A 14,403-nucleotide genomic window follows, 5' to 3' on the forward strand; every position below is an offset into this window, starting at 1 on the left:
ACTGGTCCACTACCAGGTCATGTGTCTTCTCAGTCATGTTGACACTGGTCTACTACCATGTCATGTGTCTTCTCAGTCATGTTGACACTGGTCTACTACCATGTCATGTGTCTTCTCAGTCATGTTGACACTGGTCTACTACCATGTCATGTGTCTTCTCAGTCATGTTGACACTGGTCTACTACCATGTCATGTGTCTTCTCAGTCATGTTGACACTGGTCTACTACCATGTCATGTGTCTTCTCAGTCATGTTGACACTGGTCTACTACCAGGTCATGTGTCTTCTCAGTCATGTTGACACTGGTCTACTACCATGTCATGTGTCTTCTCAGTCATGTTGACACTGGTCTACTACCATGTCATGTGTCTTCTCAGTCATGTTGACACTGGTCTACTACCATGTCATGTGTCTTCATGTGTCTTCTCAGTCATGTTGACACTGGTCTACTACCAGGTCATGTGTCTTCTCAGTCATGTTGACTGGTCTACTACCAGTTCATGTGTCTTCTCAGTCATGTTGACACTGGTCTACTACCAGGTCATGTGTCTTCTCAGTCATGTTGACACTGGTCTACTACCATGTCATGTGTCTTCTCAGTCATGTTGACACTGGCCTACTACCATGTCATGTGTCTTCTCAGTCATGTTGACACTGGTCTACTACCATTGCTTTAATGTATTGTTGTTCTCATTAATATTGTTGTTGTAGTTGCTGTTAATGGTAAACCCATGTCCACTACTACTATTATTATTGCTGTTGGTCCCACCATTTAATGAACTTGCCATGTCAATAAAGTCAATTGAATATGAGATGGTGTGTGGTAGGTGAAACTATCATCGAGAGAGAGAGATGGTGTGGTAGGTGAAACTGGGCTTTCCCCGATCCACTGGGCTTTCCCCGATCCACTGGGCTTTCCCGATCCACTGGGCTTTCCCGATCCATCCACGGGCTTTCCCGATCCACCGGGCTTTCCCCGATCCACCGGGCTTTCCCGATCCACCGGGCTTTCCCGATCCACCGGGCTTTCCCGATCCGATCCACCGGGCTTTCCCCGATCCACTGGGCTTTCCCCGGTCAGAACCATCCGTTGCAAGATTGTGCGCACATCTTCGATCTCTGCAGCGTCGTCATTGGACGCCTAGTTTCTTTTCCTTTCTTCGCCCATCCTGTGTTCTTCCACCTCCATGGTCCACACAACCTATAGTAAGGACCCGGTGTTAGACGGTAGACTAGCCAAGTAGCTGGAAAGGGCTCCATTAGAAGAGCCCATGTTACTTCTCTAGCTTGTTGTGACACCCTGGGGACAGTTACTGCAATCAGAGAGAGAGAGATATCTGCCTCAGCCTACTGCAATCAGAGAGACTGCGATGTCTGCCTCAGCCTACTGCAATCAGAGAGACTGAGATATCTGCCTCAGCCTACTGCAATCAGAGAGACTGAGATATCTGCCTCAGCCTACTACAATCAGAGAGACTGCGATATCTGCCTCAGCCTACTGCAATCAGAGAGACTGAGATATCTGCCTCAGCCTACTGCAATCAGAGAGACTGAGATATCTGCCTCAGCCTACTGCAATCAGAGAGACTGCGATATCTGCCTCAGCCTACTGCAATCAGAGAGACTGCGATATCTGCCTCAGCCTACTGCAATCAGAGAGACTGAGATATCTGCCTCAGCCTACTGCAATCAGAGAGACTGCGATATCTGCCTCAGCCTACTGCAATCAGAGAGAGAGATATGTGCCTCAGCCTACTGCAATCAGAGAGACTGCGATATCTGCCTCAGCCTACTGCAATCAGAGAGAGAGACATCTGCCTCAGCCTACTGCAATCAGAGAGAGAGATATCTGCCTCAGCCTACTGCTCGGTACTTAGTCTCATAACCTCATCTCCACTGCACTCCAGTCTCAAAGAAGATCGGCCAGTGAGTCCACAGAGGCCAGTGAGTCCACAGAGGCCAGTGAGTCCACAGGGGCCAGTGAGTCCACAGGGGCCAGTGAGTCCACAGAGGTTGACCATTAGGTAGCCCGTCTGGTTCTTTCAGTAGACTCACGTCAGGTGTGGCTCTGCTTGCCGGCTGACTCCAGTCAGGTGTGGCTCTGCTTGCCGGCCGACTCCAGTCAGGTGTGGCTCTGCTTGCCGGCTGACTCCAGTCAGGTGTGGCTCTGCTTGCCGGCTGACTCCAGTCAGGTGTGGCTCTGCTTGCCGGCTGACTCCAGTCAGGTGTGGCTCTGTGCCGGTGACTCCAGTCAGGGTGGCCTGTGGCTGACTCCAGTCAGGGTGGTTCTGCTTGCCGGGACCCAGTCTGTGGTTCTTTGCCGGTGACTCCAGTCAGGTGTGGTTCTGCTTGCCGGCTGACTCCAGTCAGGTGTGGTTCTGCTTGCCGGCTGACTCCAGTCAGGTGTGGTTCTGCTTGCCGGCTGACTCCAGTCAGGTGTGGTCTCTGCCGGCTGACTCCAGTCAGGTGTGGTTCTGCTTGCCGGCTGACTCCAGTCAGGTGTGGTTCTGCTTGCCGGCTGACTCCAGTCAGGTGTGGTTCTGCTTGCCCTGACTCCAGTCAGGTGTGGTTCTGCTGCCGGCTGACTCCAGTCAGGTGTGGTTCTGCTTGCCGGCTGACTCCAGTCAGGTGTGGTTCTGCTTGCCGGCTGACTCCAGTCAGGTGTGGTTCTGCTTGCCGGCTGACTCCAGTCAGGTGTGGTTCTGCTTGCCGGCTGACTCCAGTCAGGTGTGGTTCTGCTTGCCGGCTGACTCCAGTCAGGTGTGGTTCTGCTTGCCGGCTGACTCCAGTCAGGTGTGGTTCTGCTTGCCGGCTGACTCCAGTCAGGTGTGGTTCTGCTTGCCGGCTGACTCCAGTTCCAAGTAACGTGCAATGACACAGGAAACATCATGCAAATTTCTGCACAGTCGTTAGACACCGAAATAAACAAGTGAAACCAACGTATACTGTTAGGGTTACGATGTTTTCTTTAAAATGTCTGTTTCCGGGAATAGAAAGGGGATTTCCTCTGTTGTGGCCTAACATGCCAACTCAAATTAAATCCAAATGGTTAGAGCATCCACTGGAAATAAATCTAGTCTTCGGCACACTCCCTTTCTTAATGAGACATGTTCAGCTCAGAGGTGATTGGGAGAGGCCAGGGGAGAGGCCAGGGGAGAGGCCGGGGGAGAGGCCCGGGGGAGAGGCCGGGGGAGAGGCCGGTGGAGAGGCCCGGGGGAGAGGCCGGGGGAGAGGCCGGGGAGAGGCCAGGGGAGAGGCCGGGGGAGAGGCCGGGGAGAGGCCGGGGAGAGGCCGGGGAGAGGCCGGGGGAGAGGCCCGGGGAGAGGCCGGTGGAGAGGCCCGGGGAGAGGCCGGGAGGAGAGGCAGGGGAGAGGCCTGGGGAGAGGCCGGGGAGAGGCCAGGGGAGAGGCCAGGGGAGAGGCCAGGGGGAGAGGCCGGGAGAGGCCCGGGGAGAGGCCCGGGGAGAGGCCGGTGGAGGCGAGGGGGAGGCCGGGGGAGAGGCCCGGGGAGAGGCGAGGGGAGGCGGGGGAGAGGCGAGGGAGAGGACGGGGAGAGGCGAGGGGAGAGGCGGGGAGAGGACGGGGGGGAGAGGCGAGGGGAGAGGCCGGGGGACAGGACGGGAGAGGCCGGGGAGAGGCCGGTGGAGAGACCGGGAGAGGCCGGTGGAGAGACCAGGGAGAGGCGAGGGGAGAGGCCGGTGGAGAGGCCAGGGGAGAGGCCGGTGGAGAGACCAGTGGAGAGGCCGGGGAGAGGCCGGGGAGAGGCGAGGGAGAGGCGAGGGGAGAGGCGAGGGGAGAGGCCGGTGGAGAGGCCAGGGGAGAGGCCGGTGGAGAGACCAGGGGAGAGGACGGGGGAGAGGCCCGGGGGAGGCGAGGGGAGAGGACGGGGAGAGGCCCGGGGGAGAGGCGAGGGGAGAGGCCGGTGGAGAGACCAGGGAGAGGCCGGGGGAGAAACCGGTGGAGAGGCCGGGGGGAGAGGCCGGGGGAGAGGCCGGGGGAGAGGCCGGGGGAGAGGCCGGGGGAGAGGCCGGTTCTATGTTTAGTCATTATTAAGTGAGGGTGAGGCCGGGTCACAACCTGCTGTCATGTCCATTAAAATCTATGCAATATTTGGGGTAATGGTTTAATTGACTGACATGTAGTGTCTACGATAGTAACATGGTGTCAGAATCAGAAAATTATGTTTTCACTTTTTATAGGAGCATCATTTTAAAAAACAATAAGAAACTGGCTATTTAAAGCATTTAGTTGTTATTTTAGCTTTCATCCTTAGACAGTGTCTCTGTGCTGCGGTAGTGTAACTAAAGGCTGTGGGAAGGTGTACAGAGGGCTAACTGTGAGGAGAAACTGTGAAACCTGGAAATAGGTACTGGAGCTGCTCCCAGGTAGGAGGGAATCATCTGTTGAGAGAGGTGATATATTCTCCCTCCCAATCCTTCTGCTGCTTTCTCTCTGCTGCCTTAAGAACATATTCACACCTTTCTCTCTGCAGATTTAGGAACATATTCACACCTTTTTCTGCAGAACATATTCACCTTTCTCTCTGCAGATTTAGGAACATATTCACACCTTTCTCTCTGCAGCTTTCTCTCTGCAGCTTTCAGAACATATTCACACCTTTCTCTCTGCAGCTTTCAGAACATATTCACACCTTTCAGAACATATTCACACCTTTCTCTCTGCAGCTTTCAGAACATATTCACACCTTTCTCTCTGCAGATTTAGGAACATATTCACACCTTTCTCTCTGCAGCTTTCAGAACATATTCACACCTTTCTCTCTGCAGATTTAGGAACATATTCACACCTTTCTCTCTGCAGCTTTCAGAACATATTCACACCTTTCTGATCTGCAGCCTTAAGAACATATTCACCTTTCTCTAAACCTGGAAAACCATATCCAAAGAACTTCAATGCAAATAATTCTGCAGCCAGCCCATAAGAACATATTCACGGCACCTTTCTCTCTGCAGCCTTAAGCAACATATTCACACCTTTATACTCTGCTGCCTTAAGAACATATTCACACCTTTCATCTGCAGATTTGACCAATAAAAGGAACATCAGTAAAACCAAATGTGTTTCATGTTTTACCTTTCTCTCTGAGCAGCTGCCTTGAAGAACATATTCATTCAACTAAATGTCTCTGTCTGGTCTTAAGAACATATTCACACCTTTCTCTCTGCAGTCCCCCTTAATGAAATCATTCACACCTTTCTGTCACAAACAGTGCCTTAAGAACATATTCACACCTTTCTCCCTGCTGCCAATTAAGAACATATTCACACCTTTCTCTCTGCTGCCTTAAGAACATATTCACACCACGAAGAAAACAGTTCTCTCTGCAGCACGTCTCTCTCTTCTGCAGATTTTAGAACATATTCACACCTTTCCTCAACAAGAGGAACAGTAGAACCACTAGTGTTATAGCCTAGGCTTTGATCAGACAGAACTTTTCAACTGATCTGACGTCAGCCGTAAACCTGGTCTGAAAACCTGGATATCCAAAGAAGTTTCAATGCAAATAATTTTCAAACCTGCTTCCATTACATGTCCAGCCAGCCCATAACGCCAGTTACATATGTTTCCACGGCAACACAGGGCTTCAAAAATCACAGAGGCCCGGCTGGTAGCGAGCAGAGGCAGGCTATTTTTGGGCAGAAATGGTCAATTATACTTTTGGTACCCAGAAGGCTATAATGAAATTTCACAATCTGTCTCAACACCACACTGTGCATTGAACAATAAAGGTATTGTGACCAATAAAAGGGAAGACCGACCTCAGTAAAACCAAATGTGTTTCTGATGTTTTACCTCCACCATCGGTCCTCTATGAGCAGTCTGGCCGGACGATGCCATTGATGATCTATCTAAGGAACTAATCTCTTTATTCAACTAAATGTCTGTGTCTGGTCTTAGAGGTGAAGTCATGCTGGGTCAATATAGCACGTTTCTCTTAGTCAGCTCAGTCCCCATTAATGAAATCAGCCTGTGAAGAAGCTGATTGTCACAAACAGTCCAGTCCAATAACATAGCCTCTCAGTTACTAGTTAGTCATGATGCAATGGAACAGTTTGAGAAGTAGTAGGCTATGAGTTCAAAGCAGTAACATCACACCACACAACCGCTATCATCTCTCTCACACACACACAGACACACACACACACACACACACACACACACAGAGAGACAGAGAGAGAAACAGTCATCATCCACTTTGGTGATTACTGAGCACACGTCTTCTGAATAGCACTGATCCTACCTATGAGAGGTAGCCTGGTGCTGAGAGAGAGAGAGAGAGAGAGAGAGAGAGAGACAGAGAGAGAGACAAAGAGAGACAGACAGAGAGAGACAAAGAGAGACAGAGAGAGAGACAGCAGAGAGAGGCAGAGAGACAGAGAGAGAGAGCAGAGAGAGACAGAGACAGAGGGAGCAGAGAGACAGAGGCAGAGAGAGACAGAGACAGAGAGAGACAGAGAGACAGAGACAGAGACAGAGAGACAGAGAGACAGAGAGACAGAGAGACAGAGAGAGAGAGACAGAGAGAGACAGAGGCAGAGAGAGACAGAGAGCAGAGAGAGAGACAGACAGAGAGGCAGAGAGAGAGAGAGGAGAGAGACAGAGGAGAGAGACAGAGAGAGAGACAGAGAGACAGACAGAGAGAGAGACAGAGGCAGAGAGAGACAGAGACAGACAGAGGCAGAGAGACAGACAGAGAGAGACAGAGAGAGACAGAGAGAGACAGAGGCAGAGACAGACAGAGGCAGAGAGACAGAGGCAGAGAGACAGAGGCAGAGAGAGACAGAGGCAGAGACAGACAGAGGCAGAGAGAGACAGAGAGAGACAGAGGCAGAGAGACAGAGGCAGAGAGAGAGAGACAGAGGCAGAGAGAGACAGAGAGGCAGAGAGACAGAGGCAGAGACAGAGGGAGAGAGACAGAGAGGACAGAGGAGAGAGACAGAGAGACAGAGGCAGAGAGACAGAGGCAGAGAGAGACAGAGAGACAGAGAGAGACAGAGAGACAGAGGGAAAGAGAACCGTGTCATTTAGAGATTAGCCTAGCCACAGGCTCTACAAATAGACTTCACCTGTAAGCTTCCAGAGCAGGAGGAGTTACTGTACAGGCCCGTTGGTGCAGCTGTCTGCAGAATGAGACTAATGCAGATGAAGGACTTTTACAATAGCAACAATTGAAATGTTTTAAGCAACAACATAGTCTGTGTCTTGTCTATAGCTTCCAAAAACAATCAACGCAATACATTTGAGGCCATTTTAGGCCTATTTCTGACAGATTTCAGAAACCACAGATTATTTGAAGCCATGGATGAGCCTAAGAGTTGAGTTATGGATCGATGCATCTTGAAGCACGGGTTACATCCCGTACCAATTTAAGGAGTAGATTTAATATTCTAGCAGTTTCTATGCCAATTAGCAGATGCTTTAATCCAAAGCGATTTACAGTCATGCGTGCATACATTTTACGTATGGGTGGTACCTGGCATTGCAAGCACCATGCTCTACCAACTGAGCTACAGAATCAGACCCGTGTTACCTACAGAATCAGACCCGTGTTACCTACGGAATCAGACCCGTGTTACCTACGGAATCAGACCCGTGTTACCTACGGAATCAGACCCGTGTTACCTACGGAATCAGACCCGTGTTACCTACAGAATCAGACCCGTGTTACCTACGGAATCAGACCCGTGTTACCTACGGAATCAGACCCGTGTTACCTACGGAATCAGACCCGTGTTACCTACGGAATCAGACCCGTGTTACCTACGGAATCAGACCTGTATTGCAACTCAACAGGGATGAGAAAGACAGCTCTGAATCATTTGATCACATTACCAGTCAAGCAACTGATGAACTTTGGGTCACCTCACACCTCTACAGAGGCTAGTTCAGAGGAGAGGAGAGACTGACTCAGTGAGCACTACAACCACTAGCTATGGTTCACGAAATCTGCAAAGCCTTTTTCTCACTAACATTACCACTGGGAGGTAGGGTATAGCCTATGGCATTAAAAACATGGGAGTCTTGTATTCTCACTTCTTCAAATCCCCAACCCTGGAAGACACCAGGTCAGTGGATCTAGCATTCAACACAGAGCTAAGGATAAGGAGAGAGAGACAGAATGTACTGACTGTCTCCACTGTAGTGTTGATGATCTGATGTACTGACTGTCTCCACTGTACTGACTGTCTCCACTGTAGGCTAGTTCAGATGGATGATGTACTGACTGTAGCTGACTCCACTGTAGTGATGATCTGATGTACTGACTGTCTCCACTGTAGTGTTGATGATCTGATGTACTGACTGTCTCCACTGCAGTGTTGATGATCTGACATGCTGACTGTCTCCACTGTAGTGATGAACCCTCTGTCACCACTGTCAGTGATCTGATGACTGACTGTCTCCACTGTAGTGTTGATATGATGTACTGACTGTCTCCACTGTAGTGTTGATGATCTGATGTACTGACTGTCTCCACTGTAGTGTTGATCTGATGTACTGACTGTCTCCACTGTAGTGATGATCTGATGTACTGACTGTCTCCACTGTAGTGTTGATCTGATGTACTGACTGTCTCCACTGTAGTGTTGATCTGATGTACTGACTGTCTCCACTGTAGTGTTGATGATCTGATGTACTGACTGTCTCCACTGTACTGACTGTCTCCACTGTAGTGTTGATCTGATGTACTGACTGTCTCCACTGTAGTGTTGATCTGATGTACTGACTGTCTCCACTGTACTGACTGTCTCCACTGTAGTGTTGATCTGATGTACTGACTGTCTCCACTGTAGTGTTGATCTGATGTACTGACTGTCTCCACTGTAGTGATGATGATCTGATGTACTGACTGTCTCCACTGTACTGACTGTCTCCACTGTAGTGTTGATCTGATGTACTGACTGTCTCCACTGTAGTGTTGATCTGATGTACTGACTGTCTCCACTGTAGTGATGATCTGATGTACTGACTGTCTCCACTGTAGTGATGATGATCTGATGTACTGACTGTCTCCACTGTACTGACTGTCTCCACTGTAGTGTTGATCTGATGTACTGACTGTCTCCACTGTAGTGTTGATCTGATGTACTGACTGTCTCCACTGTAGTGTTGATGATCTGATGTACTGACTGTCTCACTGTAGTGTTGATCTGATGTACTGACTGTCTCCACTGTAGTGTTGATCTGATGTACTGACTGTCTCCACTGTAGTGTGATGATCTGATGTACTGACTGTCTCCACTGTAGTGTTGATCTGATGTACTGACTGTCTCCACTGTAGTGATGATCTGATGTACTGACTGTCTCCACTGTAGTGATTGATCTGATGTACTGACTGTCTCCACTGTAGTGTTGATCTGATGTACTGACTGTCTCCACTGTAGACTGTTGATGATCTGATGTACTGACTGTCTCCACTGTAGTGTTGATCTGATGTACTGACTGTCTCCACTGTAGTGTTGATCTGATGTCTGACTGTACTGACTGTCTCCACTGTAGTGTTGATCTGATGTACTGACTGTCTCCACTGTAGTGATGATCTGATGTACTGACTGTCTCCACTGTAGTGTTGATGATCTGATGTACTGACTGTCTCCACTGTGACTGTCTCCACTGTAGTGTTGATGATCTGATGTACTGACTGTCTCCACTGTAGTATTGATGATCTGATCTGATGTACTGACTGTCTCCACTGTAGTGTTGATCTGATGTACTGACTGTCTCCACTGTAGTGATGATCTGATGTACTGACTGTCTCCACTGTAGTGATGATGATCTGATGTACTGACTGTCTCCACTGTACTGACTGTCTCCACTGTACTGTTGATCTGATGTACTGACTGTCTCCACTGTAGTGTTGATGATCTGATGTACTGACTGTCTCCACTGTAGTGTTGATCTGATGTACTGACTGTCTCCACTGTAGTGTTGATCTGATGTACTGACTGTCTCCACTGTAGTGATGATCTGATGTACTGACTGTCTCCACTGTAGTGATGATGATCTGATGTACTGACTGTCTCCACTGTAGTGTTGATCTGATGTACTGACTGTCTCCACTGTAGTGTTGATCTGATGTACTGACTGTCTCCACTGTAGTGTTGATGATCTGATGTACTGACTGTCTCCTGTAGTGTTGATCTGTACTGACTGTCTCCACTGTAGTGTTGATCTGATGTACTGACTGTCTCCACTGTAGTGATGATCTGATGATGTCTCCACTGATGTATCTGATGTACTGACTGTCTCCACTGTAGTGTTGATCTGATGTACTGACTGTCTCCACTGTAGTGATGATCTGATGTACTGACTGTCTCCACTGTAGTGATGATCTGATGTACTGACTGTCTCCACTGTAGTGATGATGATCTGATGTACTGACTGTCTCCACTGTAGTGTTGATGATCTGATGTACTGACTGTCTCCACTGTAGTGTTGATCTGATGTACTGACTGTCTCCACTGTAGTGTTGATCTGATGTACTGACTGTCTCCACTGTAGTGATGATCTGATGTACTGACTGTCTCCACTGTAGTGATGATCTGATGTACTGACTGTCTCCACTGTAGTGTGATGATCTGATGTACTGACTGTCTCCACTGTAGTGTTGATCTGATGTACTGACTGTCTCCACTGTAGTGTTGATCTGATGTACTGACTGTCTCCACTGTAGTGTTGATCTGATGTACTGACTGTCTCCACTGTAGTGATGATCTGATGATCTGATGTACTGACTGTCTCCACTGTAGTGATGATCTGATGTACTGACTGTCTCCACTGTAGTGATGATCTGATGTACTGACTGTCTCCACTGTAGTGATGATGATCTGATGTACTGACTGTCTCCACTGTACTGACTGTCTCCACTGTAGTGATGTTGTTCTGATGTACTGACTGTCTCCACTGTAGTGTTGATCTGATGTACTGACTGTATCCACTGTAGTGATGATCTGATGTACTGATTGTCTCCACTGTAGTGATGATCTGATGTACTGACTGTCTCCACTGTAGTGATGTTGTTCTGATGTACTGACTGTCTCCACTTTAGTGTTGATCTGATGTACTGACTGTCTCCACTGTAGTGATGATCTGATGTACTGACTGTCTCCACTGTAGTGATGATCTGATGTACTGACTGTCTCCACTGTAGTGATGTTGTTCTGATGTACTGATTGTCTCCACTGTAGTGATGATCTGATGTACTGACTGTCTCCACTGTAGTGATGTTGTTCTGATGTACTGACTGTCTCCACTTTAGTGTTGATCTGATGTACTGACTGTCTCCACTGTAGTGATGATCTGATGTACTGACTGTCTCCACTGTAGTGATGATCTGATGTACTGACTGTCTCCACTGTAGTGATGATCTGATGTGAGTGTAATGATTTGCAAGAAACACGAAGTGTTAATCATCAGCGGTGAAAGACTATTTGTAGGAAGCAATCTCATGTCATACGAACTCCATCTGCTCCGAGTTTGAGCCTGGACATGGTTTAGGAACAGAAACTACAACAACAGACGACATGTGTGAGGAATAAAGACTTAAACACCAACGCCGTGCCGTAGAAGAGATACACCCGAGGACATTAATATGGACTGAGTTTCCAAGCACACAGCAATAGCAACACTTTGGAGTAAAGTATAAAAATATCCCTCAGATCAATAGCAGCTCAAAGAGAGCCTGTCAAGCATCGGGTATCGTCAGTTAGGCCTAACTCATATTGTCAGCTGCAACGTCTCACAATAGATGTGCAGACTGAGACAACTCCTAATAAAACACGGTCTGAAATACTGTTCCTAATCAAATGGTTGACGTGAGAAAACTGATGTCACTCTTTTTGAATCACAAAAAAACGTAATTTTGAAGTATGTCTACATCTGAATCAATTGCTATTGATTTGTGATCCTAGTACACTAGATTATGAACCACACAAGAAACATGAACTGCACTAGCTTTAAATGAGATAATTCTAGGAAGGCAAGAAGGCACCATCCAAGCAATGCTGAGAGAAATCATTCAGGCAAAAGGTTGCTATGCAGGTTTGCATTTCTGACAACTAGTTTAGGGATAAATGTAGCCTTTGATCATCACTCTCAGTTCCATTCCGTTACGACTCACAGTTCCATTACGACTCTCAGTTCCTTCCCGTTACGACTCTCGGTTCCATTACGGTTCCATTACGACTCTCGGTTCCATTCACGTTACGACTCTCGGTTCCATTCCACATTACGACTCTCGGACTCTCGGTTCCATTCACGTTTACGACTCTCGGTTCCATCACACATTACGACTCTCGGTTCCATTACTTTCCACATAACGACTCTCGGTTCCATCACATTACGACTCTCGGTTCCATCACATTACATTCCACGACTCTCGGTTCCATCACATTACGACTCTCGGTTCCATCACATTACACTCTCGGTTTCACGACTCTCGGTTCCATCACATTACGACTCTCGGTTCCATCACATTACGACTCTCGGTTCCATCACATCCATACGACTCTCGGTTCCATCACATTACGACTCTCGGTTCCATCACATTACGACTCTCGGTTCCATCACATTACGACTCTCGGTTCCATTACATTACGACTCTCAGTTCCTTTACATTACGACTCTCGGTTCCATTACATTACGACTCTCAGTTCCTTTACATTACGACTCTCAGTTCCTTTACATTACGACTCTCAGTTCCATTACATTACGACTCTCAGTTCCATTACGACTCTCAGTTCCATTACGACTCTCAGTTCCATTCCATTACGACTCTCAGTTCCATTACATTATGCATAAGAGTAATTGGAAGAAGACATCTTCTGTACAGTTTTGTTACGAACCCCAGCACTCGGCCTGAACATGAACAAGCATCGCTTGTGGTACGGTTTTGGAAGCTTACGAACCTTATCTTTCATATCAGCGAGAAATTATTTTCAAAAAAGGTTCAATTGATATACATCTTTATAGGGTTAAAGAGTACATCTTGGGCGAGGGTAAATTAGGGCTGAACTAACTCAAAACAAGTTACCAGAACTTGAACTGTAATGAATGAACCGGCACCCCGGTATATATTATTTTATATTTTACTGCTGCTCTTTAATGACGTGTTACTTTTATCCGTATTTATTGAAACTGCACTGTTGGTTAGGGGCTTGTAAGTAAGCATTTCACTCTAAGGTCTACCTACACCTGTTGTATTCGGCGCACGTGACTAATAACATTTGGTTTTGATGCAGAGCAACGTGTTAAGATTTAGCATAAAGCCTAAACGTGTTCAAAGATAAACATATCAAAAGAACATTGCTACACGTTTTACAACATCTATCACTATGACTCAGTGACAGTCAGCTGGGGAAATAAACATGCATTCACTTTTTCTCCACACCGCTGTGTAACAGTTACCGAACTAACCAGGCTACAAAACGTTTTCAAATTAGAACAGCTTGTCACCATTAAAAAGTGCATCATTTTATGCGTCTTGAGAAATGTATAAAAGTGAAAACGCTTGAAAAGTCGCCTAAGCTAGCAAGAAGCAGATGTAGTCCTTCTCCCATCGCTAGCGGGAGCCTCTGTTCACTAGCTTGACAGAACGTCAGACCGCTCGTCCCCCCTCCAAACGCGGACCAACTAATTAGCTGATAACGGCATCCTCATTCAAACAGTCAACTACGATCCATCATTGTCATAAGATACTTTTTAACTAAATGTCTACTAAATTGACATAGACCGAAAAGGAAAAATACTTTTTAATTATTCCGCTAGCTAGCTAATAAAGATATTCTATGCAGGAGACCGCTAACGAACGAGCGGTTCTCTCTCAACATCAACAATAACATGTTCCATAGTGAATTCCTTTAAAGTTATCCCTTTGCACAAAAAATACACAGAAATTCACACTAAAATTAGTTCCTTGTCGTTTAAATTACACATGCGAAGATTTGCGTTGGCATTATATCGTTTGCTAACCGTTTACATTTATAATGATTTCAAGCTGCGCTTTACCTTCAATTCCGCACTCTCCGCCATCTTGCAATTCCTAGTGCATGCGTGATGACGTTTTGTGACGTAAACGAACGCTACGCTACGTGCGTGCGCTCATTGGGGTGCATTTAAAATACTTGAAACGTTGTTTGAGTGCTTAAAACTGTGTTAGTTTTGCAGTAGATATAATCCGTCCCATATTCCGTTTCAAGAGATACGTTTAATTGGCATGACACTTTAGGCATCTTTTGAGGTCCTCAATCAATGCAAAATGCAAAAATTTTTCCTCTCCCAACCACCAAATTGTTCTTTGTAATGGAGTTGTCTCCATAGATAATTTTTGTACTGGATAATTTCCTCCACTAAAAGAGAGTGACTATGCTATCTCTGGATCTGATCT

At 47.2% G+C, this 14,403-nt stretch overlaps 1 protein-coding gene across 1 annotated transcript in view; it reads right to left on the reverse strand.

The window, feature by feature from the left end:
* Positions 1-14,055, reverse strand: part of LOC121845648 (E3 SUMO-protein ligase PIAS1-like) — a 47,537-nt gene extending 33,482 nt beyond the window's left edge. The window contains exon 1 of the mRNA XM_042317284.1: positions 14,025-14,055. Within this exon, the coding sequence (XP_042173218.1) occupies positions 14,025-14,048 (24 nt within the window). The 5' untranslated portion in view covers positions 14,049-14,055. The remainder of the gene's footprint in view (positions 1-14,024) is intronic.
* Between the last annotated feature and the right edge of the window lie 348 nt (positions 14,056-14,403).

Source organism: Oncorhynchus tshawytscha, unplaced genomic scaffold, assembly GCF_018296145.1.
Source record: "Oncorhynchus tshawytscha isolate Ot180627B unplaced genomic scaffold, Otsh_v2.0 Un_contig_3022_pilon_pilon, whole genome shotgun sequence".
NCBI classification, from domain to species: domain Eukaryota; kingdom Metazoa; phylum Chordata; class Actinopteri; order Salmoniformes; family Salmonidae; genus Oncorhynchus; species Oncorhynchus tshawytscha.